Source organism: Nicotiana attenuata, unplaced genomic scaffold, assembly GCF_001879085.1.
Source record: "Nicotiana attenuata strain UT unplaced genomic scaffold, NIATTr2, whole genome shotgun sequence".
Lineage (NCBI taxonomy): Eukaryota > Viridiplantae > Streptophyta > Magnoliopsida > Solanales > Solanaceae > Nicotiana > Nicotiana attenuata.
In genome coordinates, this window is record NW_017673999.1 from 75,138 (window position 1) to 101,836 (window position 26,699).

Sequence of the window (26,699 nt, forward strand, 5' to 3'; positions counted from 1 at the left end):
TAGGTACATCTGTATTTGATCGTACCCAGAATAAGCATCGAGGAAACTCATTAACTCGTGCTCGGTCGTAGGATCAATCATTTGATCAACTTGCTTCCGGTTGATCACCCCTTCTTCCCGAAGGTGTTGACGGTCCCCTGTCCGGTGGCCGTTTGTCCCATGGTATTCACACCATAAGTTGGGATCCCTCTGTCCGGGATCGTATCTCATTGGTCTCAAGAACCGTGCCACTTTGATGTTTCACATGGATGATACCAATTCTACTATACTGATATTGAAGTTGTATTCCGATAACCTGGGGTAAGAAAGATCCCGTGACCCTGACGTTTCTTTCTCCTGCAGCAATCTGTTATTTCGCCCACGATCGGACCTTCTATCAATGGTGAACTTACCCGGTGTTCGGAGGTTTCTGCTACGTCCTTCAGTCCGCTCGTAGGGCAAAAACCGGCCCCCTTGAAGTCCATTTGTCGTAATTATCTTTTGATTTTTCTCTATCCTTCTCCCGTCCTTTGGCCGACGATGGAAAACCAACTTGATCATCTTCGATTCTTATCTTTGACTAGTACCGATTGTGGACATCTGCCCAAGTCATTGCCTGAAACTCAAGCTAGTTGTCCTTCAACTTTCGAGAAGCATCTTAAATTCTCGGATTCACTCCTTTAGTGAATGCTTCAGCCGCCCATTCATCCGGGACAGCTGGGAGCAACATTCTTTCCTTCTGTAAATGGGTGACGAATTCGCGTAGCAACTCGAACTCTCCCTGCGCAATCCTAAATATATCGGCCTTTCGGGCTTGCACTTTTCTGGCCCCGGCATGGGCCTTGATGAAAGAATCCACGAGCATCTCAAAGGAGCCGATGGAGTGCTCGGGTAATAATGAATACCACGTCAGATCTCCTCTCGTGAGAGTTTCTCCAAATTTCTTTAACAACACAGATTCTACGGCAATTGTGTATACTTCTTTGAATCTGGGCCTTTCAATACTGGTGGCGCGCCCGGGATTTAGTCCATGCGCGAGTTTACCTTCCTCATAAACTGTAAAAGCTCATTCTTAAAAGGATCGTTCTTGTTATTGAGACTGGACCCACTCCCCCAGCTCCGTCGGAGCCAACCTCACCCCTGGGAGTGTTGTTGCCGACCCTCTGCGTTGTTTGATTTGGGGGGACACCGGGAGGAATTGGATCTCGTCTGTTTGCATTGTTGGAAGTACCTGATAGTGCTTGCTTTAATTCTGTCATAACCTTATCCTACCATGTGAGATGGCCTTTGCTTTAATTCTGTCATAACCTTATCCTACCATGTGAGATGGCCTAGGATGATCGCCTGTTGCTCTAGTAAAACCCTTACCGCGTCAACAACATGTTCCGCATCAGCATCATTGGGAGTTGCCTTCCGAACCTGTCGAGGATACTGCCTGTTAAGAACCGGTGTGGCGCTATTCTCCTTATTACGAGTATCGCTGATTGATTCCTCGAAGTGAGGCTGATTTCCTTGAATCTCGGGGTTTTGCGTGTTGTTGACGGTGTTATCTGCCATTTCTTATGGTTTTTCTTTAAGACAAAACAATCAAAGTATGTTAGTAAAAAAGGCAAGGATCAATTTAATTGCACGGCTGTCTAGGCCCAACGGTGGGCGCCAAACTGTTTACCCGTTAAACGGTACAGTTGAATTTATACGTAATTTCTAGACAAGTGAACTAATTTAATCCAGAAACAATAAAGTAATTGAAGAATAATACGATACTTAGCCTCAGAATGTAGATAAAATAGCAGAAATAACGATGCCGGGAGCAAGACTTACGGTCAAAGCAATGATGAGATCAAAAAGCAAGAAAATAAATGATATTAAGCTTTGAATAGAATGTAGTATATGTTTTCCGGAAAATTTCGTTCTTTACAATGATAACTGAGCTCTCTATTTATAGCTACATCTAGGGAAGGAGGTCCTAGGATCATGCCCTCTTTTAATGTTAATAATGAGGGCCATTGATGAAGGTGTAACGGTGGAAATAAATGCCAAATTCTTTGTAACAGGCTGCCGTTCTTAATATTGCAGAATATTCTCCATTATATGCTACCAGACGCAAAGCATTTAATACACCTTTAAGAACATTCTCTCCCGGTGACAAGCAGAATAGCTGCGTTCGGTGACCATCTCCATCTTGGGTTCCACGTGTCCTTTCTTTAGGTGACCACGTGTCATATCTTATTTTTTCCCTATACAATTTCAAATTCTAAATATTAGGAAATTACTTAAATTAATATTTTGTCTAATATGGACTTCTATTTTTAAAGGATAAAAAAGGCGAACGACATTTCGCTAAGGGCCTTCGTGCTTTTAATATAGTATAGATATATGTATTAGGTGTGCATAATTATGTTTTATATATATATATATATATATATATATATATATATATATATATATATATATATATATATATATATATATATACACACACACACACACACACTCAAAGATACATTGTATATACATTGTATTTTAGTATTTAATTTTGTATAAGGATATATATGAGTTACTTACGTCCAAATAATAATAACAATAATAATATTTATTATTATTATTATTATTATTATTATTATTATTATTATTATTATAATAGTGTGCTTTTTTATTTTTGGTAAATTTCAAATAAAAAATAAGTATGAAAAAGGGAAAAAAGAAAAGAAAAAGAAAGAATTACAAGAAAATACACTTGACATCACACCATAACAAAAAATGGCCCATATTTTTAAGTTTTACCCGGCCTAGCCCATATTGTACATATTTTGAAAGAACTAGCAAATTCGAAATATGTGTTTTTACGACCATTGCTTCTAAAAGCTATGCAGTTAAATCTGTGTTCTCACAACCATTGCTTTCACTCTCTTTTCTTCTCACATCTTCTACATATGCTTCGAGGGTCCGTCCGCTATTACTGCTTCTCCCCCTGTGTCACCTGGTTGCAATATAAGAAAATTGAAGAGTAGAAGTCCACCATTGAAGGTCATTCAAAGCTTTGCTTTCGAAAATAGAATTTTTTGAGTTTGTTAGTTGTTTGGATTGGGTGTTGTTCCAATTGATTGAAAATATCAAAAGGAGTTCAAAATTTAAATTTGAAGTGATTTGGAGTAGATTTGAGCAAGATTTGAGTTAAATTTCAGAAAAGACGCAAGGAAAGAGACGCAGTCAGTTTTTTGTATAGTTACGTATAATCATATATAATAGTGTATATGAGTGTATAAACACTTCTTATACACTATTATACAATTTAGTACACCTTTATACAAGCGTCTGTAAACGAACTTCTTCCACGCTTTCAGTTGCAATTCTTGTTCAAAATCAGTCCAAATCTCCATTAAATGACTTCAAATTTTATATACAACCTCCTTATACTATTTCTAACAATTCCAAATAATACCCATTCCAAATTTCTCACAAAATCAAATTCGGAATCTAAACTCACATATCTAAGCTTGTTAAAAAGCTAATTTTCACCACCCAAATGGATTTGGTTTGTTGAACTAATATTTGAGTTACAGTTACTGATTCGAAAAATTAACTTAAAAGCTTGAGAAATCTTTTTTTAAAAATCAAATTGTAATTTCGAGAATTTATTGGAGTTGGATGTTGAATTTAAGCCTATTATTTTTGGGCTAGTTGGCTGTAAATTGAAATATGGGCTATAAAATTGAAAAGTAGGAATCCCAATTGTTCTTATGTGAAATTTCCCCAAAGAAGAATAATTAAACAAAAAGCAATCTGATTTAGGAATGAAAAAACGGAAAAGCAAAAAAAAACAAAAAGAAAAGAATAAGTGGCAGGAATGTGGGTGAAAGGGGGAGAAAGATTTGTTGGATGAATAGATGAAAACTATAGATTTTCTGAGAAAAACACGAGTATTGTGTATCTACGCTATATTTTATTGGGTTACATGGTTGTAATCTTTTTTATCGGCTATATAAATAAAATGTAGTGTGTTGGATTGTATTATTATGCAAATTTCTCTAGAAATTATTCTTTCCAAAAACATTTTGCGGATCTTTTTCGGCAGAGAAATTATATTTACCAAGACGAAACTTTTACTTCCTTACACTTTGTTTGGATCAATGTTACTTATTATTTTATAATGTATTATATTGTATTGTATTGTATAATTTCAGGGATATAACGTTTGGATAGACTATATCGTTTGTTGTTGTTAAATAATTTTTTTATTGATTGGTATGACTGTATCGTATTGTATTGTAGCTGATAAATTTACTAAAATATCTTCAACTATAAATTTATCAATAATTACTCATAAAAAAGATTTAAGAAAATTACTTTCTACTAATTGATCACCAATCATGTCTTGTAAATATGTTAAGAACTTAAATTCATTCAAATTCTAACAAAATTAATGAAACAAATTAATAATATTAAAAATAAGGATAAGTCACATCATAATTAGAGAATAATAATTTTTTTTTTAAAATAATCAGTACACTCCATTCATAATTTGGATCATAAAATATTGCTATAAATACCTTCCCATCATGTACTCTATTCAACAAACAAGTAATTTAACTCAGCAAATTTTAAGAGCTTTGTGTGATGACCTGCCACGTCATCATGCCATATTGGCACCATTTGGCATATATTAATGGCATGTGGAAGCTTACATAAGAGGAAGGCTAGCATTTGTGAGAAGATTGTAGAGAAGTATGGATATTTCCTTAGGAAAACCCTAGATCCTTATGGATTTGCTAGGAAAGTCCTTGGAATCTTCTAGGCTTGTAGAGAATCCTAGAGAAAGCCCTTATTTTGTAAATATTAAGGACTTGTGTAACAATAAATATTTACACACTAGACCCTAGGAGACCAGTATATAAAGGGGGCATTCATTTGTAATTCACCAAGCAAACCATTCAAGTTCTCTCTAATAGAAAGCTTCCTTTAACAATTCTCTTGTATTCTTTCTACCATTCCCTTAGCGATCTTGAGTGTACTAAGGCTGACTTGGCATAGCAAGAACTTGAGCAAGTTGTGCAAGTTCGTGAGCGAGTTGTCAAGTGTCACACGTGTACTTAGTTAACAACTAAGGACGTGACAACGTGGTATCAGAGCGAAGGTTTCAACTAAAGGAATGGCGAACGACGGAGAAATTAACGTTGCCAACACCCAAGCCAACGTCATCCAGGATGCTGCTGACAGGAAGGGCTGCAACAAAAAGAGGAATGCCACCAACAAGAGCCAGGAGGTGCCGCCCGAGATTGTTCCAAGGAGGGGCTTACATCCCAAGAACCATCTGCCACTGAGGCGAGCGAGGATGAAGTGGAGGTCCTGCCCGAGGATGTCTCGCTCGGTAAAGAGTGGGTGATGAAGATGAACGTGGGGATGGACGCCATGGAGTTCTTTGGCCAACGCTTGGGGAAGGTGGAAGGCACCCTTAGCATTCTTGAGGGGCACACTCTTGAAGAGATTGAGAGCATCCGAAATGACTTGGAGGGACGTACATAGACCGAGATGGAACTAAAGCAAACCATCACTGCCTTAGAGTGCAGACTCATGGAGGCTTTGAGTACTATCGATTCTATGAAGGCAAAGATAAAGTCACTCGAGGAGCATGTCGATGTTGGCGTGATCGAGGCAACCAGCAATGTTGTGGTGACGAGGGAGGCCAAGATCGAGGCTCCCAAACCCCCGGTGTTCAAAGGTGTTCGTGATGCACAAGAAGTGGAAAACTTCCTTTAGCACTTGGAAAACTACTTCAGGCACGGCAAAGTGAGGGACAACGAGGCCAAGATCAAGCCATAGTGGAGGCCGAATCATTGATGGATTTCAGGCATGACAAGCACGACAAAGGCAACGGCAAGGAGTCAAAGGTTAACGATGTCAAAGGTGGGGGAGACTGTGGCAAAGGCAAGGAGATACAACAACAATACTCCAGACTCAAGATTCCAAAAAGTCGAGTGGTCATCAGGGCTACGCTGAGAGGAAGGCACAGGCCGAGAAGAAGGGATGCTACATATGCGGAGGGCCGCACGGCTTCAGGAATTGTCCCGATCTAAAGAGCCTCAGCGCCATAGTCCATGAACGAAAGGAGTAGCAGCAACTAGAGAGTTCGGGAACCGCACAGTTGGGTATGATCGGATTATCTGGTGCTGTCACAAAGCAAGCTATCCAACCTACCGATGATGGCAATCAGTACGTGGATCTCACCATCAACAACAACAATCCCGCTCGTGCAACGGTGGATACCGAAGCAACTCATAATTTCATGACTGAGGCTGCCGCAAAGAGACAAAAATTGAAGCTTGCTCCAACCAACTCTTGTGTCAAGACCGTGAATGTCGAGGTACAGAATGCTCGTGGGGTAGCTAATGGAGTTGGTGTCAAATTGGGAATTTGGAAAGGTATGACAAACTTTACCGTAACCGCTATGGATATCTTTGACATCATATTGGGGCAAGAGTTCTTTAGACATTGTCATACTTTGATCGACCCCTACATCCAACATCTCTTTGTTATGGAGCAAGAAGGAGCTTGCATGGCACCTACAGTGACTATGCCATACGGACATAGCGAAGCACAACTCTCAGCTATGCAGGTTATCATGGGGATCAAGAAGGGGGAGCCGACGTTCATGGCAACCATTGCAAGTCTGGAGGAAGACAAGAGTTTTCAAGAGACATTGCTGCCTTGCATAGAGTAGTTGCTTGAGGAAAACAAAGATGTCATGCCCGACGAGTTGCCTAAGCACTTGTCGCCTAGGCGAGAGGTGGATCACAAGATTGAGTTGGAGCCAGGGGCTAAGCCACCCGCATTTTCCCCATATCGTATAGCAGCGCCCGAGCTAGAGGAGCTCAAGAAACAATTGAAAGAGCTGCTAGATGCTGGTCACGTTCGCCCATCAAAGGCACCTTTTAGCGCACCGGTATTGTTCCAGAAGAAGAAGGATGGATTGTTGCGTTTGTGCATAGACTATCAAGCACTTAATAAAGTCACAGTGAAGAATAAGTACCCTGATTTCGCTCATTGCTGACTTGTTCGATAGACTTGGGCAAACCAAGTACTTTACCAAGGTGGATCTTCGCAAGGGCTACTACCAGGTTCGCATTGCAGAATGGATGAGCCAAAGACAGCATGTGTGACGAGATATGGAGCCTTTGAGTGGTTGGTAATGCCCTTCGGCTTAACCAATGCACCGGCCACGTTTTGCACCCTTATGAACAAGATTTTCCATCCCTACCTTGATCAGTTCGTGGTAGTCTACCTAGACGACATAGTCATCTACAGCAACACCTTGGAGGAGCACATGGAGCACTTAAGGAAGGTTTTCCAAGTCTTGCAGGAGAACGAGTTATACATCAAGAGGGAGAAATGCGAGTTTGCACAATCAAAATGCACTTCATAGGCCATGTGATTAGCAATGGCGAGCTACGCATGGACGAGGGCTAAGGTACGTGCTATCCAGGAGTGAGAGGCACCTATAAAGGTAACTGAGTTAAGATCCTTACTTGGCCTTGTTAACTACTATCGTCGGTTCATCAGTGGCTACTCAGCAAAGGCCGCACCATTGACTGAGTTTCTAAAGAAGAACAAGCCATGGGTTTGGACGGAGCATTGTCAAAAGGCGTTTGAAGGCCTTAAGGTAGCTGTCATAAAGGAGCCAGTCTTGGCGTTACCTGACTTTGCTAAGACATTTGAGATGCACACAGATGCCTCAAACTTTGCCATTAGGGGTGTCCTGATGCAGGATAAGCATCCCATAGCGTTTGAGAGCCGCAAGTTAAATGACACGGAGCAGCGTTACACGGTGCAGGAGAAAGAGATGACTGCCATTGTGCATTGCCTTTGTACATGGCGACATTTTCTGCTCGGGTCGAGGTTCATTCAAGACCGACAATGTGGCTACTAGCTACTTCCAGACACAGAAGAAGCTACCACCAAAACAGGCTAGGTGGTAGGATTTCTTTGCCGAGTTTGATTATGTGCTGGAGTACAAGCCGGGCAAAGGTAAAGTTGTAATCGATGTCTTGAGCCGGAAAGCCGAGCTTGCTGCCATCACAACAGCAAGTTGGGACATTCGTGAGGCTATAAAAGAAGGCATGCAACATGATCCAGCAGCCAAACAGCTTATCGAGTTAGCCAACCAGGGAAAGACGAGACGTTTTTGGGTAGAAGACGGCCTATTGCTTACCACAGGTCGGCGAGTCTACGTTCCTAAGTTTGGAGACAATAGACGGTGGATCATAAGGGAGAGTCATGACACAATGTGGGCTGGTCATCCAGGCCAACGTCGCACTAGGGCCTTGGTTGAGTCAGTCTACTATTGGCCACAAATGCGAGATAACATAGAGTGTTATGTGCAAACTTGTCTTGTATGCCAGCAGGACAAGGTTGAGCAACAACAGCCCGAAGGACTTCTGGAGCCACTACAATTGCAGAGCGTCCATGGGAGAGCGTGACTACGGACTTTATCACTTGCCTACCAAAGACCAACGGTTATGGTACTATTATGGTGGTCGTGGATAGATTTTCCAAATATGCCACCTTCATGCCCGCCTCACCAGGCTGCACAGCCAAGGAAGCCGCCAAGCTATTCTTTAATAATGTGGTGAAGTATTGGGGCTTACCAAGGCATATTATCAGTGATCGAGACCCCTGTTTTATTGGAAACTTTTGGAGAGAGTTATTCGACATACTTGGTACGGAACTGCACTTTTCTACTAGTTTCTACCCACAAACGGATGGACAAACGGAACGGGTCAATGCCTTAATAGAATGCTACTTGAGGCATTATGTATGCGCGCATCCGAAAGATTGGGCAAGGCTCCTAGACATCGCCCAATTCCCTTATAACTTGCAGTGGAGTGAGTCCACGGGGCGGACACCATTTGAGCTAGCCACACGCCAACAACAACAAACTCCACATTCATTACCAGCCGCGTTAGAGGGAAAGAGTTTAGTGGCTTATCATATGGCCAAAGGATGGGAGGAGAAGCTTGACACTGCTAAGTCCTAGTTGGATAAGGCAGCTAAAAAGATGAAGAAGTTTGCGGACCGTAAGTGGCGTCCCACAGACTATAGAGTTGGGGACATGGTCATGGTGAAGTTTAACCTAAGACAGCTCAAAGCACTACGGGGCATGCATCAGAATCTGATTCGCAAGTATGAAGGGCCATTTAAGATCGTCGCCAAGGTAGGCAAGATCTCATACAAGCTTGACATGCCATCGTATCTTAAGATCTACCCTGTCTTTCATGCCTGCCAGCATGCTTAAGCCATATCATGAAGATAAGGATAATCCGAGTACGGGCCAATCAAGTCGAGCGCCAATGACTATCACCGCCTCGCATGATCGGGAGATTGAGGCTATTATGGATTACCAGGCCAGGCGAAAACAAGGGCAAAATCGATCGCTATGTTCCTCGTCCATTGGAAAGGGCAATCACCGGAAGAGGCCACGTGGAAACGATATGAAGACTTGTGGCAATTCAAAGATAAGATCCGAGAGTTTATGCAGCAGCATTTCCCCCCGTCGTCGCAATATTAGGTGGGGGAGAGTGTGATGACCCGCCACTTCATCATGCCACATAGGCGCCATATGGCATATATTAATGCCATGTGGAAGCTTACATAAGAGGAAAGCTAGCATTTGTAAGAAGATTCTAGAGAAGTATGGACATTTCCTTAGGAAGACCCTAAATCCTTATGGATTTGCTAGGAAAGTCCTTGGAATCTTCTAGGCTTGTAGAGAATTCTAGAGAAAGCCCTTATCTTGTAAATATTAAGGACTTGTGTAACAATTAATATTTACACACTAGACCCTAGGAGACTAGTGTATAAAGAGGGGCATTCATTTGTAATTCAAAGCAAATCATTCAAGTTCTCTCTAATACAAAGCTTCATTTAACAATTCTTTTGTGTTCTTTCTACCATTCTCTTAGCGATCTTGAGTGTAGTCGTGAGCGAGTTGTCAAGTGCCACACGTGTACTTAGTTAACAACTAAGGACATGACATTTGTCTCAACTGTAATTTTCAGAGTAGTCAAAGTAATGGCTGCCTCTATCTCAACTGTTGCAGCAACTAACAAACTACCGGTATTTGGATGGATTATAATAAAAAAAATATGGTAAAAGATAAAAGTAGGGCATAATTGGAAAGAAAAATATGAAACAATCCCAACATATCAAATCAATTGTTTCATAAAACGGGCTTTTTCGTTGTAACAATGGATTTAACAATAGGATACAATCAAATTTATATAACATTCAAAACAAGAATTGTATTTAAGCTAACAATATAGTAATACAATATAACAACTATCCAAACAAACTGTTAGAAGCAAACACGAAAAGAAAAGAGCGATCTATGCAAAATACCCATTGAGCTTAAAATAATTACTTTTCTCAACCCATTTAAAAACTAATTACGATATACATCCGGTTAAAATTAATTACCTAACCTAGCTTAGCTTGATTTGGCTTGATTCGGCTTGGCTTGGCTTGGTTTGGCTCGGCTTGGCTTGGCTCGGCTTGGCTTCGCTTCGCTTCGCTTGGCTAAAAAAGGGTAGGGAGAAAACTTTATGGGTAGGGTGGATAAATAGTTTGTGGTGGGTGGGTTTGCAATCCCCTAGATTTTGCTCGCCGATTCCTAGACTCAATGCTGAAGGAGGACAATTCCAATTGCAGTGCCATATTAGTCTTAACATAAGTGTATAATACAAATCTTCATTTATCTCTCTACTAATCTTCTCAAACATTGCACTGAGGGGAGTAGGACGTGTGAATTTGGAAAAAGAAAGTATAAATATTTTTGGAGTATAAGATATTACACCGAGTGCGAATAAGTTCTTTTTTTGGAGAAAAGATATTACAAATGAACTAGGTGTTTAGAAAATGAATCAACGTCAAGAACATATGCTTTAAAAGATGGGTCCGATGCACATATTCTAACATCAGTATTCACACATGTACAATATCTACCAGCTAACAATTGGTCTTGTAGAGACAAAAAAGCAACCATAGGGACAAAACCTTATTAGCAGTTGTTGCCAATTGTGAAAGCTACAACACAAGAATCTACTACCATTTACATATCAAATTCCTAACCAGTAGCAAACTACTTCCTAACGGTAAACAAACAAGAATGTGGGAAACTTAAAAAAATATTGCTCCTGAAAGAAAACAACAACTCTGAATATTTCACCCCATAGCAAACCAGCATGAATCAATGAGTCAAAACTTTTACATCATGACTTCCCCCTTCCCGTGGCTCCTTCACGCTGGCTGCGGAAATGACTGAGAAGTTGTTGTGCCTGCAGCACCATAAGGAGAAAAAAATACAAATGTTATCACCCTGAAGCTGCGATAACTAACATTGAAAAATAAAAGGATAAAGAAAGAGAAAAAAATGTGTCATGGCATTTCAGGGCACACCCCCAGGTCACCATACTGTGGGTGTATATTCAATGTGGTCAAAAGCAGCTTTAGGTTTGTCAAGAGCGCAAGCGCTGCTACATACCAGATCATACAAACCCTCCTATAAGGAGAGCAGAATCTATTCCTATGTAAAACGTATTCTAGTTAATGGACAAATAAGAACACTCTTCAAAGAAGACGAGCTACGTACCTTCTCCTTTGCTCTTGGGGAGCCCGACTGAGACAATGCAACAAGAGGTGGGACAGCACCTTCTTGCAACACTAATCGACAATACTTTGGACTGTTGAGACACAGTTGCAGCAGTATTGAGGCAGCATTCTCCTTTCCCCTCTGAGATCCGGTTTCAACAATCTCGACTAGTGATGGTATACCCCCTTCTCGGGCAATAGCTAAGGAGCCCTCTGCAATAGTAGACAAATTTGCAAGAAGAGCAACAGCCTTATCGACCAATTCATTTGAAGGGTCCAACAACCTAATGAGATGCTTCACAGCTCCAACCTGAACGATGCGAGCCTTATTTTCATGAAATATTGACAGGTTAAATAATGCTGTAGCAGCATCTTTCTTCCCTCTGATGGTACCCGAACCAAGAAGATCAACCAACGCTTTAACTGCTCCAGATCGCCCAATCTTTTTCCTGTACTCTTCCAAAAGAGACAGACTAAAAAGAGCTGCCGCAGCATTCTCTTTTGCTCCAGCATTTCCTGTTCTCAGGACATGGATAAGGGGTTCAAGCGCTCCTTGTTCTGCAATAATGGCCTTGATGTCTTCATTTATTGATAAGTTAAGTAGTGCTGTGACAGCATGCTCTTGAGTTAACTTCATATCAGAGTGTAGCAAAGAGATGAGTGGAGCAATAGCCCCACATCGGCCTATAATAGCTCGGTTTTCCATGTTGTGCTTTGCAAGAAACCGCAATTCTGCTGCAGCTGTCGTTTGCACCTCAGTTGATTGACTATCCAAGTCTCTAATAAGCTTTTCAACATGGGAACTCGTGGTCAGATCATCAGACATTGATTTTGTTGGTAAGGAAAGTTGTCTAGCGTGGTTGTGGAGTCCATTCACAGCCATTCCACCCATTGTTTTGGAGCTGTGATATTGCCTTGCAGATAAATTAGGAGAATTCCCAACACTCTTGTTACACGGAGAAGAAACGCGGTAATCGCATTGTACCTCTCCAGATGTATCACTCACATTATCGTGTTTGCTTGATATCCTGGAGACATCAGTTGACGCCGAGGGAAGATATTCAATACTGGAAACAGCACTTGATACTGATTCGCTCCTGCTGTGGCTATAGGAAATCCCTGAGGATGTGTGGCCAGATTTTTCAGCCTCCCTGATACTGCATGCACTAAATTCTTCTTCACTTAATTCAGAGGTGCAATCAATTTTCTGACTTTCAAAAGCTTGTCCACCTTGAAGAGAAAGTCTTGATGTTGAATTGCTAGTTTCTGAAGAACCTCGCACGTCGTCCATATCAGTAAGATGTCCAGATTTTGATGAGATTCCATCACGAGGGGACTCAAGATTCCGGTCGTCCAGTCTCACCTTGTTTTCTTCACACCAATTTTCTATCAGAGCCTTAACAGTGTAGTTTGGGATAAGATTTGAATGTGCGAGAACTTGGAGGGTTTTGGGGCATGTAGTTAGTCCATGATCCAGCCATTTTTGAATGGAAGTCTTCTCATAAGTTTGGCCTGAAGCAATAATGACTGGATTCACCATCAGTTCCAGAGACAAAGGACACCGGAAATAAGGAGGGATCTTAATACCATCTATGGCCTTGAAGGTGTCAAGTTCAAGCATACAATCACGAATATGAGAGAAGAGGTCAACGGAAATGGTGATCTTATCCAAATCTCCTCTTGTTTTATTATCTTTAACCTTCATTCTCTCCTTCTCTAATGCAATACATTCATTCAAGAGTTCTTCGTGAGATGTCAAATCAAGGGAGTGAATAATTTCTGTCAGGCTTTCAGAACGAAGAATCTTTCCTCCTTCAAGAGCCACGTTTATGTGTTTTGATATTTTCCCCACTTCGCAATTTTGAAGTTCCTGTGTGAAGTGCTGAAGCACAGAAATTGGAATCAGTCCAGATAATGTCAGGATCAAATAATTAACTGAGCTAGATTTAATGCAATACTAACAAGACAATGAAGGATACAACTAAAGACTCGTGATATTTAAAATGCTCCAGACCTGAATTTCAGAAAGGCTCAAAGTGGATGGTGATGATTCTACTAATTTACTTAAAATGTGAGATATCTTGAGTGCAAGGCTCTGGATTTTCAGCAATTGTGGCTCGCTCTGGAAAACCTGGAATATCAAATATCTAATAAGTTCTTATCAAAAAAATAGAAATGGAAAAGCTTGTGATAGGCTAGATTTGATTTTCCGTCACTTTGCTTCAATTCAATAAAACTGGACGATATAACAACTATGGCTCAGTCCAAACAAGTCGGGTTGACTATACGAATCCTCACTAACCATGTTTCTTCATTTAAGCTCAACTCATGTATGATAACTGGATGATAACTGAAAAGAAATAAATTTTTTCAAACTGGAGATTTTATGGTAAAATGATATCAGGCGCGCAGCTTGATCCAATTTCCAGATTTTACAAATGGAGGATGAGAAGTAAAAGATTTACTACTTATCCGGATTTCAATAAAAGGTCGCCCTTCTCCTCCAAGGAGGAAGACAGAAAAAAGCATTAGAGAACTGATAAGAACATCATTCTCATGAATCATGAGCTTAAACATGAGCATTTGATGTGGTTATTGATATTATATTTATCCCCATCCAGATCAGCTGGATAAATGTAACACATTGATCTTACTCAGCAAGGCGAGTACATAAAAAGCCTGCAGAAAATTTGTCCAAAATGAGAGTACTAGTCTCCTAGATACATATATTCATTCCTTTTTTTGATAGGTGATACATAAAGCCATTCTATTTATGTGATAACAACACTTCAGTATTTCTGCACTTTGAGATAGTAATTGGAGCTGTGCATAACATGATCTATACTGAGCAGGCCTGACTATGTAAGGTATTTAAAGACTTTATTACACGAACATTATCTAACATAAGAAAAAGTTGGTCTGGCATAATCAAAGCAAATAAAATAGCATAATACTTATCAACAGCACAATGAAACACCAACTCTCACTACAAGACAGTTGAGGACACCATGTACAGGCAGCCAAGAGTTTTATTCTTCTTAGAGAGGAAGACTATTTCCTCAGAATTATTCCACAACGACTAGTCTCAAACAGAAAAAGCAAACTAACACGAAAGGTAAAGGAAATGACACTGGCACTCAGATCCTAACCACAATAAGAGGTAGCTTCATGCGCTGGCAAGTAATCAATGTAACATTGACAGCACAGAATTTAATCATGGATGATGAATCCTTTTAGAATGAATTATGTTTGAACAAAATCAATGCAACAGAAATTACAAAGTGCAAACTCTTTGGAAGCTGAAACATGAAAGTGTATACTTAATTAGGCAACAACAGTCAGATCGAATAACTCTGCCTTGCAACCTATAGAAGATCCTAAATTTTGCATTCAGTTTTCCTTCATTTTGTGAGGATATGTCTACAACAGAGAAGGAAATTAAAAATGGCCGTTACCCAGAGAATCTTGCTCTTCTTAGGAGACCATTCTTCCAGTAATTCTCTAGCTTCATTAATGGTTATGTCCAGCTCTTCACACTGCCTTGATATGGTTTCATCGGAAGGAGCTTTTTGTTGAGCAATATCATCAAGTACCGGTTTTAAAAGCTTCAACAAAGTCGCAATATTTTTATAACTCTTTTGACCAGGCATAGTCTTTGATGTTAGACACGTCACAAGATGAATGAATCGAGAGATACTGTTTATAAGGCACCTTACAGATGTCAACTCCATTAACCTGTCATGCATAAATCAAAAAGCATATTATCTATGCGGCGACTGGCAACAGATAGTCAAGATGAGGGGTGGAAAGATGTAGGTTAGATGTAGTTGTGATGATTGAACAGAACAACTACCCCTCTTATACCTGCTTCTTATATGATTCACAAAAAATTCTCCGACAGCAAAAACTGATCAGTTTGGTAATCTTTTTGCCCCAACTTATAGAATACTCTTTCCATATCAGAACTTCCAAAACACTAGGTCATATCTTACCATCTACCTAAGCACTGGTGAACAGACGCACTTGGTACCTACGCTAGTGGGTAGTAGAAGGTACCAAGTGAAATAGATAGGTGCGCGCAAACTGGCCTGAACACCACTGTTACAAATAACAATATTCGAACTTCAAGATGTTTAATATATTTCCACCAATAATCTAATCATAACGATTTTCACAAGTTTCTAGAATTTAATTCATTTCACTACCTATTTAAACTTGAAATCTGATGTTCTTTTTTTCTATGGAAGTAACTTCTCTCACCCATCATTTTGATATTATTGCAATGCTACTTATATAATACTATGCAAATCAACTAACATCGTAACTCTATGCCCAAGTGTCTCACATATTATTAAAAGGGAGAGAGAGAGAGGAGTAACAAGTTAACAAGAACAAGAGATCAAAAGAGAAACAAATATAACAAACAATTATAAGTGATCTAGGAGCATGACGTGAAGTCCGGACATCGATCTTATTATCTATTCAATGAACTACAAACTACAAATGCTATCTTGAGACAGTTTGATATAGCTATCATGTGCTTAGATGGAAAGCAGTATGAATAGAATTACTTTATGTCAAATGTCTGTCCTACAACTCTTTAAAAGTCAAAATCTACTATTTCTACCATATTTTTCCACAGATTGGACAAATTAGCACAAAATTTCAATGTCAAGTACCTTGAGCAATAACAAGCAGCATTAGTTAAAGAATTACCATCAAATTCTATTTCCTTAAATGAGTTCACACAAATCCTTTTTTTCACTTTCCAAAGTTTAGATATACTGAAACCACAATGCCAAAATTAAAAAACATTTGAATTAGACACCAAAAAAGAAAAGAGATTTTAAAATTTAGCACATATGATATTGATACACTGTTTATTGGCAACTCCCGAAACTTAACAATTAAACATCATTGCAAACCACAGCTACCTCAAACAAGAAAAGCTGAAAACAGAATTGAAAAAATTAAGATAAAAACAAAAACCCACAAAATACAATTACAAACCATAAAATCCAATTAGCAGATTGAATTAAAAGTAAGAAAACAGCAGATTTGGTTGTACCTGGAGCTTAGATGGTGCACGAAAAAAAATCAGATCTTGAAGAAACAATGGTGTTTTAAAAAGGGAAAAAATCTGAACATGAGTATTCAAATGGGTTGAGCATAGAATAAAGCTCAAGAATCAAATGACTCCTTTTTCTCCAACAATTCTTGCCAACCCTTTTTGCAGTGTTTCATTGTAGAGAGAAGGAGCAAAAGGGAAGAAAAGAAAATAATGTTAAATTGGTGGGGCCCTTTATAGCTGCAGATTGTTTGGTGATGCTGTGAAAAATTATTATACTAATTAATGTGATTAATTAATGGATTAAATTATGGGGTAATAGGAATCTAAATTATGAACTGATATAAGGGGAAATGATTTCTAGGAACATCGCAGAGAGTACCATCCATTTACTTTCCAGAAATGACAGTAATTGAAATGACTAATGAACCCTCCTGATAGAGTTCAATATTTTTTTCTCCGTGCTCATCACAAATATAATTATTATTACCAAATGAATTTGGAGTGCTAAATAACAAATATTATTGTTCCTTTCTAAAAAAGAAAAGTTTTTCAAATGAGATGAAAGCAATAACCTCTTTAGTTGGGCTGAAAATATTAAAATTTTCTATTCGTTTAATTTTTCAATTATCATGTCTTTTATTGTCAAAAGTTATATTGTTCAACCACCAAAGAATGTGGTGCAGTGGATGAGATTGCTCTTCCTTAACCAGAGGTCTTGGGTTCGAGCCCTGGATATAGAAAAATCCTTGGTAGGGAGCGCTCTCCCCCCGAATGGGATCCTACGCGACGCGAATCCGAATATAGTCGGGCTCCAATGCGGGTACCGGACATCGGGTGGGAAACAAAAAAAAAGGTTATATTGTTCAGGTGATTCATAATTTTTTGGGTTGAAAAATCATTTAGAATTTTACCACTTTTGATCTGCATTTATGAAATATTTACGGAAGAGCTTTATAGATTTTTTAATAAAATTATCATGTGGAAGTGATATGCAAGTAAGCTAATGCTTTTGTACTTAGCATGACAAAACAAGAAGTCAAAGACCAAATGCACCAATTGCAAATTGTTTACTGAATTATCGCTTAAAATAAAAAGGAAAAAGAAAAACTTTTGAAAAGATTAACAACAAATTCTGCTAACTAATCATTGGCAACAATGTGTGGCTAACATGAAAAGTGGCGTCGCTTTAATCATCTTGCTTTAAGAAAATGTCAAAAACCAGAACATTCCTCTATTTCGAGTCAAAGGGTCTCATTTTTTTCACTGAGTCAAACGGTCGGATTTATTTTCTTCTTTTTTAACTATTTAAATTTTGTGTATTGTGTGAATTTTGTTACTTATTCTTTCATTTTTAATTTTTAAAATAGTTTACGTTGTTATATCAGTAATATTATTTATTTATACGTCACAAGTTCCTAGATTGAATCTAATTAACCAGGGGGGGAGTACGTGTATTTTTCTGTCAAATTAATATTTTTTACCATAGTGAATCAAATTATATTTCACTTTCATGCAGAAATAATCATGACAGCTGTCAAAGTATATTTGTTCTGGGAAATTATTAATTTATCTATTTATTTGCATGAAGCTGAGCCACAATAAACATTTTTAAATAAGGAAATGACAGCCTTTAATTATTTATTTTGGTCGCTGACCCCAAAAAAAATAGAAAAGGTTTGTGGATATTAAAGTAATTTTGACCAAAGGACAATCACTGTAATATCAAAATTGACTATTAAATCCACATGCAAGTTTAATGCACTTAATTATACAAAATTAGAAACTCAAACAACAACTTGGCTTTTGGTAACGTCAAGTCAAACTGCCCTAAAGTTGGCATTAAAAAATACGGAGGACTGCATGGTCCCATTTAGGAATAGGCCAGTCTATGACAACTTAAATCATTTTGTCATAAATTTTCGACCTTTTGGCAACCTGCGTTTCAACAGATTTTTCACATTCTAGATATATGTTTTTACGATATTTTTGAGATTACAATTTATATACAATTACAGCTTGTTTGGATGGTTGTTATCCATTGTATTTATCGTATTGTTACTTTAAATACGATGTTTGTTTTGATTGTTACTTAAATTTTATTGTATCGTTTCATTAAATCAGTCATTACACAACGACGAAATGTGTCACTTTATGTAACGACCGATTTGGTGTGGTCGCATCGTTACCTAGTCTTTTTCTCTCAATCTCACCCTTCATTATTATTAATTAATTTTATTTTATCATTTACCCTACCTTTTTATATAATAATTTTACCCTGTATCATAAAAGAAATTTATAATATTGCAAGTTTATTTTTCTTATTGCTGGTGCGTGATATTATGAAACGATGGCAAACGACATAATCGATCCAAACATTGTATTTATCAAACGATACAGTACGATATGATTCATTATGAAACGAAACGTAACAACCATCCAAACAAGCTGTTAGAAGGATACGTTGACATTGTATAAGATTAAAAGAAATGTAACCAAATTTAGTGTGTTTTTACTCTGTCCAAAAATGTGTCCATCATTAATTAATTTATCAATTCTAAGAGCCTAATTGGCCAAGCTGTCAAAAATTACTTATTTTGAAAAGTACTTTTGTATAAAAATGCTTTTTGAAAATGTATTTTTTTTTCAAAATAGCAGTTTGTGTTTGGCCAATTCATTTAAGTAGTGTTTTTTGCAAGCTCATTGTATTTTGCCAATCTTTAAAAAAAAAGTTACTTTTAAGTATCAAATTACGAAAAAGGACAACAAGGTTCAATTTGCGATTAGCATTATTTAGAAAGAAAAATAAAATTAAATATTTATTAAAATGTAATTTTAAAATATATATTAAAGATTCCAATCAATATAAATTATAGTTATTCCAAAGCATAACGTTGAGTGTTTGGTATTACTTATTGTTTATATGATAATTGGGACCTGTAATAACTTTTAGCAGATTAAAAAAAGAAGTATTTTATAAATTTAAATATATCAAAATACATCATTCGATACAAATTTAAAGTTTACTCTGAGGAATAGGAGAGAGAGAATAAATATATGATTAAATAAAATAAAAAAAGAGAAGAAATGTATAATAAAAAGAAAAAGGAAAAGGAAAAGAAAATATTAAATTAATGAGAGATATTTGAAAAATATAAATTTATTGTAAGGTTATGTTTTTCTTGAAAATATTAATTTTTTGTTTTTGCTTCTACTTCTTGGAAAAAGCTAGAATTTGTAGCTTCTTCCCAAAAGCAGAAAAATTATTTTTGCTGCTGATCAAAAGTACTTTTCATTTTGGCCAAACACCTTACATTTTTCTTAAAAGTACTTTTTCTACTAAAAAAAGTTATTTTTGGACTCCCACAAGCTTGGCCAAACAGGCTCTAAATCTGGAGGCAGATCCAACCTTTGTGCAATAGGTTTTGAATCCAATATTCACAAAACATACATACATGAACATAATTACTCCCTCCGGTCCAAAATAAGTGATTTTTTTTATGTTTTCACACAAATTAAGAAATTCACCTTTTAGCATTAATTAGCAATGGAATTGACCATATTAACCTTTACTATCTCACATAAACACTCCTAACACTTATTCCAACACCATTTACTTCAAGGACAATGTAGGAAAAAATAATTAATTCATTCTTGAAATCTGGAAAAATCACTTATTTTGGACCACAAGAAAAAAGCCAAAAAATCACTTATTTTGGATCGGAGGGAGTAACAAATAATAAACCTATATGCATAATTCTAAATTATGATGTATTTAGTGGTAAAAACCTTAAATGTTGAACCGATCTAAGTATGAATATTGAATTTTGCCTCTATCAAGAACTGTATTTTGATTGGCACTAAATCTTCAAATAAAATAAATTCGAAATTTGTGCAGAAAATGTGTATACTTTACAAAGAATCTGGTTTAAACACTAATGAATATATTTGCCTTTTCCCCTATATTTAAACTTCAATAAGTTGTAGTAAGTTTAGGCAGGTACTGAGGATAGAAGGGCCCTGATCAACTTGCACCAAATAGTAAGTCATAGTACTATAAATTGTTTGATGGATTAGTATAGGGGCCCCTCTTTCTTCTTGTTTATCCTCTTACCTTTTTCTTATTTTGATGAGCTGTGAGTAAGTGCTTTTCTTTACTCCTTGTCCTACTTTGATCTGTACAACATTTCAGATGTTAGATGCAAAAAAACAAAAGCTGAAAAAGTAATAAAGTTTCAGCTATTACATTTCTTTTCTTCTTTTAGCATGAAATTGAAAAGATATTCCCTCCGTGAAATAGTTTGATTTAATACAAAATTTAGGAAAAAAAAAGATCTTTGAAATATGCGGTCCTAAAAGTATAAGAGGTAAAAGTTATATGGGTCCATGATATTTTTGTGGCTATAAAAGCTTCTCATTAAGAGTAAAGTGGATAAAATAAAAAGTTTAAAGTTAAATTATTTCCAAATATAGATATGTGTCATTCTTTTTGGAACAGACTAACAAGGAAAGTGTGTCATTTAAATTGAAACAGAGAGAGTACTATTTTCTATGTTCCAAATTTTGTGACACGCTTTCCCTTTTGTTTGTTTCAAAAAGAATATCATTTTTTTTAATGAAAATAAGTTGACTTTAAAATTCTAATTTTCTCTTTAGTGAGAAGATTTATAAGTCACAAAAATGTTTATGGGCTTATTTTAGACCGCAAGGTTCAAAAGTATTTTTTTTATTAAATTTTGTGCATGGTCAAATAATGCCATATAAATTGAGACGGAGAAATGTCACGACCCGAATTTCTCACCCTCGGGAGTCGTGATGGCGCCTACTAATGGGAGCTAGGCAAGCCAATTAACAACTACCTCTTATAACGAAGTTTGACAATATTAGGAACAATAAAGCATTTAATAAATAAGCGAAAATCTCAAATATGATTAACTGAAAGAATTGCGGAAGTTTAACAAAATCCTCTACCCAAGACTGGTGTCACAATACTCACGAACGTCTAGAGAATACTAAATACAAGGTTTGAATGAAAACATAAGACTGTCTGCTTCGGTACAATGATAACAAACAGGATAAAATAGAAAGGACTCCGGGCCTGCGGACGTCAGCAAGGCTACCTCGAATGTCCCTGGACTGGAAGCTCGCTCCCAAAATACTACTGCTACTCAAATGCTGCTCCAACACCTGGATCTGTGCAAAACGATGCACAGAGTGTAGCATCAGCACAACCGACCCCATGTGCTGGTAAGTGCCTGGCCTAACCCCGACGAAGTAGTGACGAGGCTAGACAGGACTATCACATAAACCTGTGCAGTTATAAATATATATCNCCCGGCAGGTCTGAAGGGAAAACCTCGGGGAACTCCCGAACAATAGGAACAGAATCAATAGAAGGGACCTCTGTGCTGGAATCGCGAACATACACCAGATAAGCTAGACACCCCTTCTCGACCATACGTCGAGCCTTCACATATGAAATAACACTGCGGGTGGCATGTCCTGGGGTCCCTCTTCACTCCAATCGGGGAAAATCTGGCAAAGCCAAGGTCACGGTCTTAGCGTGACAATCCAAGATAGCATGATACGGGGACAACCAATCCGTCCCTAATATAACGTCGAAATCCACCATGTCTAAGAGCAATAAATCAACACGGGTCTCAAAACCCTTAAACACTACCACACAGGAACGATGGACTCGGTCGACCACTATAGAATCACCCACCGGTGTAGATACATAAACAGGGATACCCAAAGCATCACTAGGCATGACCAGATACAGCGCAAAATAAAACCGAAGCTTCTCTACCACAAACCAGAACAATACCTGCACCTCCACCTCTAATACCTTTACCTCCACCTCTAGCATCACTACCTCCACCTCTAATACATTTACCTCCACAAAGCCTCCAAAGACGAAGCTGATCTGTCACTGGTCTGTGCTGCTGCTCAGCTGAAGAAGTGGTGCATGACCTCGCCATTCGCGAAAGGATAAGAGTGGTGGTTTCAATTTAGCATTAGAGAACAAAATCGCACGACAGGAAAGAATAGAAGTGAAACTTTTCCTAACTCTGTAGCCTCTGGGGATAAATACAGACGTCTCCGTACCGATCCCTCAGACTCTACCGAGTTTGTCCGTGAGTTGTGAGACCTATGTAACCTAGTGCTCTGATACCAACTTGTCACGACCCGAATTTCCCACCCTTGGGAGTCGTGATGGCGCCTACAAATGGGAGCTAGGCAAGCCAATTAACAACTACCTCTTATAACGAACTTTGACAATATTAGGAACAATAAAGCATTTAATAAATAAGCAGAAATCTCAAATATGATTAACTGAAAGAAATGCGAAAGTTTAACAAAATCCTCTACCCAAGACTGGTGTCACAATACTCACGAACATCTAGAGAATACTAAATACAAGGTTTGAATGAAAACATAAGACTGTCTGCTTCGGTACAATGATAACAAACAGGATAAAATAGAAAGGACTCCGGGCTTGCGGACGTCAGCAAGGCTACCTCGAATGTCCCTGGACTGGAAGCTCGCTCCCAAAATGCTACTGCTACTCAAATGCTGCTCCAACACCTGGATCTGTGCAAAAAGATGCACAGAGTGTAGCATCAGCACAACCGACCCCATGTGCTGGTAAGTGCCTGGCCTAACCCCGACGAAGTAGTGACGAGGCTAGACAGGACTATCACATAAACCTGTGCAGTTATAAATATATATCTACAGCGGAAAGATAACAATAATAACTATTTTAAATGGGAAGGGAACATGCTTCGGGGATAGCAGATAATACGGAAATTAAAGAGAATAATAAGGAACATCAATGAATTATCTCTAACACGGATAAGGAGGATAAAAGCAGATTTCACTGTCTGTACACATCTCATTGCAGGCATACAACCCGATCCCATTTCTCAATGTTTCCGTGGTAGGCGTACCACCCGCTCCCATTTCATTAAATCAACAGTTCTTCCAAATGAAATTTACTCCAAACAATGCAACAATTCATACGAACTCATAAGACAACAAGTACACAATAATTATGATTCACCAAAGAAAACAAGTAATGACAAGTAACACAATAAAGAAAAATGCCAACATAAAGAAACTCAGTAATAGCGGAATAAGACAACTAATGCACTTGAACTGATAACAACAAGAAAATCAATAAATAGAAGTAGAGGACAACGTAACTCAATTATCAGCAAGAACATTAGGAAAATCAAAGACAAGTGCACGACTTACCAAAATAATCAAATAAAGTACACGGCATCACCCTTCGTGCTTTCCCTCACATAACTCTCATATCATGGCACGGAATGATCCTTCGTGCAATTATAATCAAATCAGAGCACGGAATGTCCCTTCGTGCATAAATAATCAAAGCATGGCACGGAATGACCCTTCGTGCAAATATAATCAAAACATGGCACGGAATGACCCTTCGTGCAAATATAATCAAAACATGGCACGGAATGACCCTTCGTGCAAATATCACTCTTCCTCACCCAAACAGCAATCACAACCAAACGGGCGAGGGAATAAGCAAATAATAAGAAATGTCCCGGAAAGGGAAAACACAATTAAACAGCTAAATTCCGGCAAGGGATTAACAACAACAACTTTCACATTCCGGCAAGGGAGATAATCAATATACTAACACCATCCCGGCAAGGGATTGATCATATCTCTTTCCATTTCTTTCATTTCTTACTCAATAGTACTTTTATTGTTCGAGCCAACGCTCCAAAGAATTCACAATTCATAACCAATCCTCAACCCTTCACATTATGTAGAATTCATCAATTAGCATAGAAGAGTCTCAAAGATATCAGAAATATGTGCAAACAAGGACCCACGGTCGTGCTAGACACTGGTGTATAGATACTCGTCACCATGCCTATACACCGTACTCGATCATTTAGCATTTAGCAATTAATGACGCTCTAATCCTATTCCCTCAAGCCAAAGTTAGATCAAACACTTACCTCGGTCCAAAGAATAGCAATCAATCCTCAAATACCGCATTTCCTCTACAATCCGACTCCGAAACAATGATATCTAGGCATAATTAATTCAATAGTATCAATTAGGGCTCAACAACATAATCCCATAGTCTAGAAATGAGTTTTCTAGCATTCTTCCAAAAATACCAAAATTCGACACCGGCCCCACATGGTCCAAACACGAGGCTCGGACCAAAACCTAGTCACCCATAACCCCACGAGTTCAAATATATAATTTGTCTTAAGATTCGACCCCAAATTGAGGTTGAATCACCCAAAATTCTCAAAAACCTAACTCTACCCAAAATCCCTAATTTCTACTTTGATTTCATGATTTAGACATAGAAACTTGCTAATTAATGAAGGAAAAGTGAAGGAAATGAGTGGGGAATTACTTACCCAAGTGGTCTTGAAGAGAGGGAGCTTTAATGGCTTCCTAAAGCTTGGGGGAGAAGAGAGTTCGTGAGGAATTTGAATGAAACTCGTATGTTCTGATTCTGGAAACTTAAAAATATAACTGGGTATTTTTGTTCTATGCGTTCGCGACAGGGGTGTCGCGTTCGCAAAGAAGGGGGAACTGGCAAGCTACTCGTTCACGGGGGAAGGGCTGCGAACGCGAAGAGGAAACACTGAGGGTCCAAAGGAATGGCCTATGCGAACGCGTTGACCATCACGCGAACGCGATGAAGTAAGGCTAGGACTCTACGCGAACGCGATCCAGCTAACGCGAACGCGATGAAGGAAGGAGGGCTGGGCCCTCAGAGTTCAACAACTCTATGCAAACGCGAAGTAATGATGCGAACGCGGTGAAGGGGAACACCATGAGCAGTGTGAACGCGAGCCTAAGGCCGCAATCGCGAAGAAGAAAAGGTCTGTGCAAAAATTGCAGAAAATCTGCTATATTTCTAAGTGCAAAAACACCCCGAACCACCTCCGAAACACTCCCGATCCCTCGGGGCTACCAACCAAACACACACACTAACTCAATATCATCCTACGAACTTGCTCGAGCGATCAAATCGCTAAAATAACATCAAAATCAAAGAATCAACCCCCAAAACTCATAATTTTTATTTCAAAGTTCATAAACCTTCAACTTTAGCTATTTGGGTCCGAAACACGTTAAACGACGTCCGATTTCGACCAAATTTCACAGGAAGCGCTTAATGCATATTTAAGACCTGTACCGGGCGTCGGAACAAAAATACGAGCCCGATACCTATATTTTCTAACTCATTTTCATTTCCATTTTTCCTTATTAATTTCAGAAAATAATTTATCGGAAAAATTCTTTTACCGGGGTTCTGGACCTCGGATTTCGACTCCGGGCACATGCCCGAGTCCCATATTTTTTCACGGACCTCCCGGGACCGTCACATCACGGGTCCGGGTCCGTTTACGAAAAATGTTGACCAAAGTCAACTATATCAATATTAATATCATAATTCACCAAATTTTTCACAGAATTCATATATTTTAACATAAAAAATTTTCGGCTTCGCGCCCGGAGTGCGCATGCAAAATCGAGGCAACCAAAAGTGAGGTTTCCAAGGCCTCGGAAGCGCGGAAAAAGGGAGAACCACGGTGATGACCCTTTGGGTCGTCACAAGAAATTACTACTAATATTTATGCAACATCAATAACACGAATTAGTAGTAACATATTTTAGCATACACCAATAAGAAAAATATTACTAATATATAAAATGGTTACAAGCTTACATTAAATGGATTTTGAATTTAAAGTTCTTTGGTCTACTGATCTCCGCCTTGACCTTTTAACAAATTTGTCGAAATTTATTACAAATTCACAATTAATGGTTTTAAATCTAAAAAAAATGAGCGTTCATTGAGTAGTCATTCATCATCATCCAGCAACAAAACCCACGTGTTCATAGACATCAAGGACAAACTTATTTATTTTGACTACTAGAATTAAATTCTTAGCTAAAAAAATATATGAATTGGTGGTGCGCCTGTCCTCTTCGCCCGCAG

General features: G+C 38.3%; 1 protein-coding gene across 1 annotated transcript; it reads right to left on the reverse strand.

The window, feature by feature from the left end:
- Nucleotides 1–10,892: 10,892 nt before the first annotated feature.
- Nucleotides 10,893–16,944, reverse strand: LOC109217790 (U-box domain-containing protein 3). The gene is made up of 5 exons (XM_019382057.1): nt 16,688–16,944; nt 15,075–15,354; nt 13,634–13,750; nt 11,621–13,501; nt 10,893–11,306 (listed from the first exon to the last, which is right to left on the reverse strand). Exons 2-5 carry the CDS (start codon nt 15,348–15,350, stop codon nt 11,241–11,243), a joined length of 2,340 nt encoding a protein of 779 aa, XP_019237602.1. The 5' UTR covers nt 15,351–15,354; nt 16,688–16,944; the 3' UTR covers nt 10,893–11,240.
- Nucleotides 16,945–26,699: the final 9,755 nt, after the last annotated feature.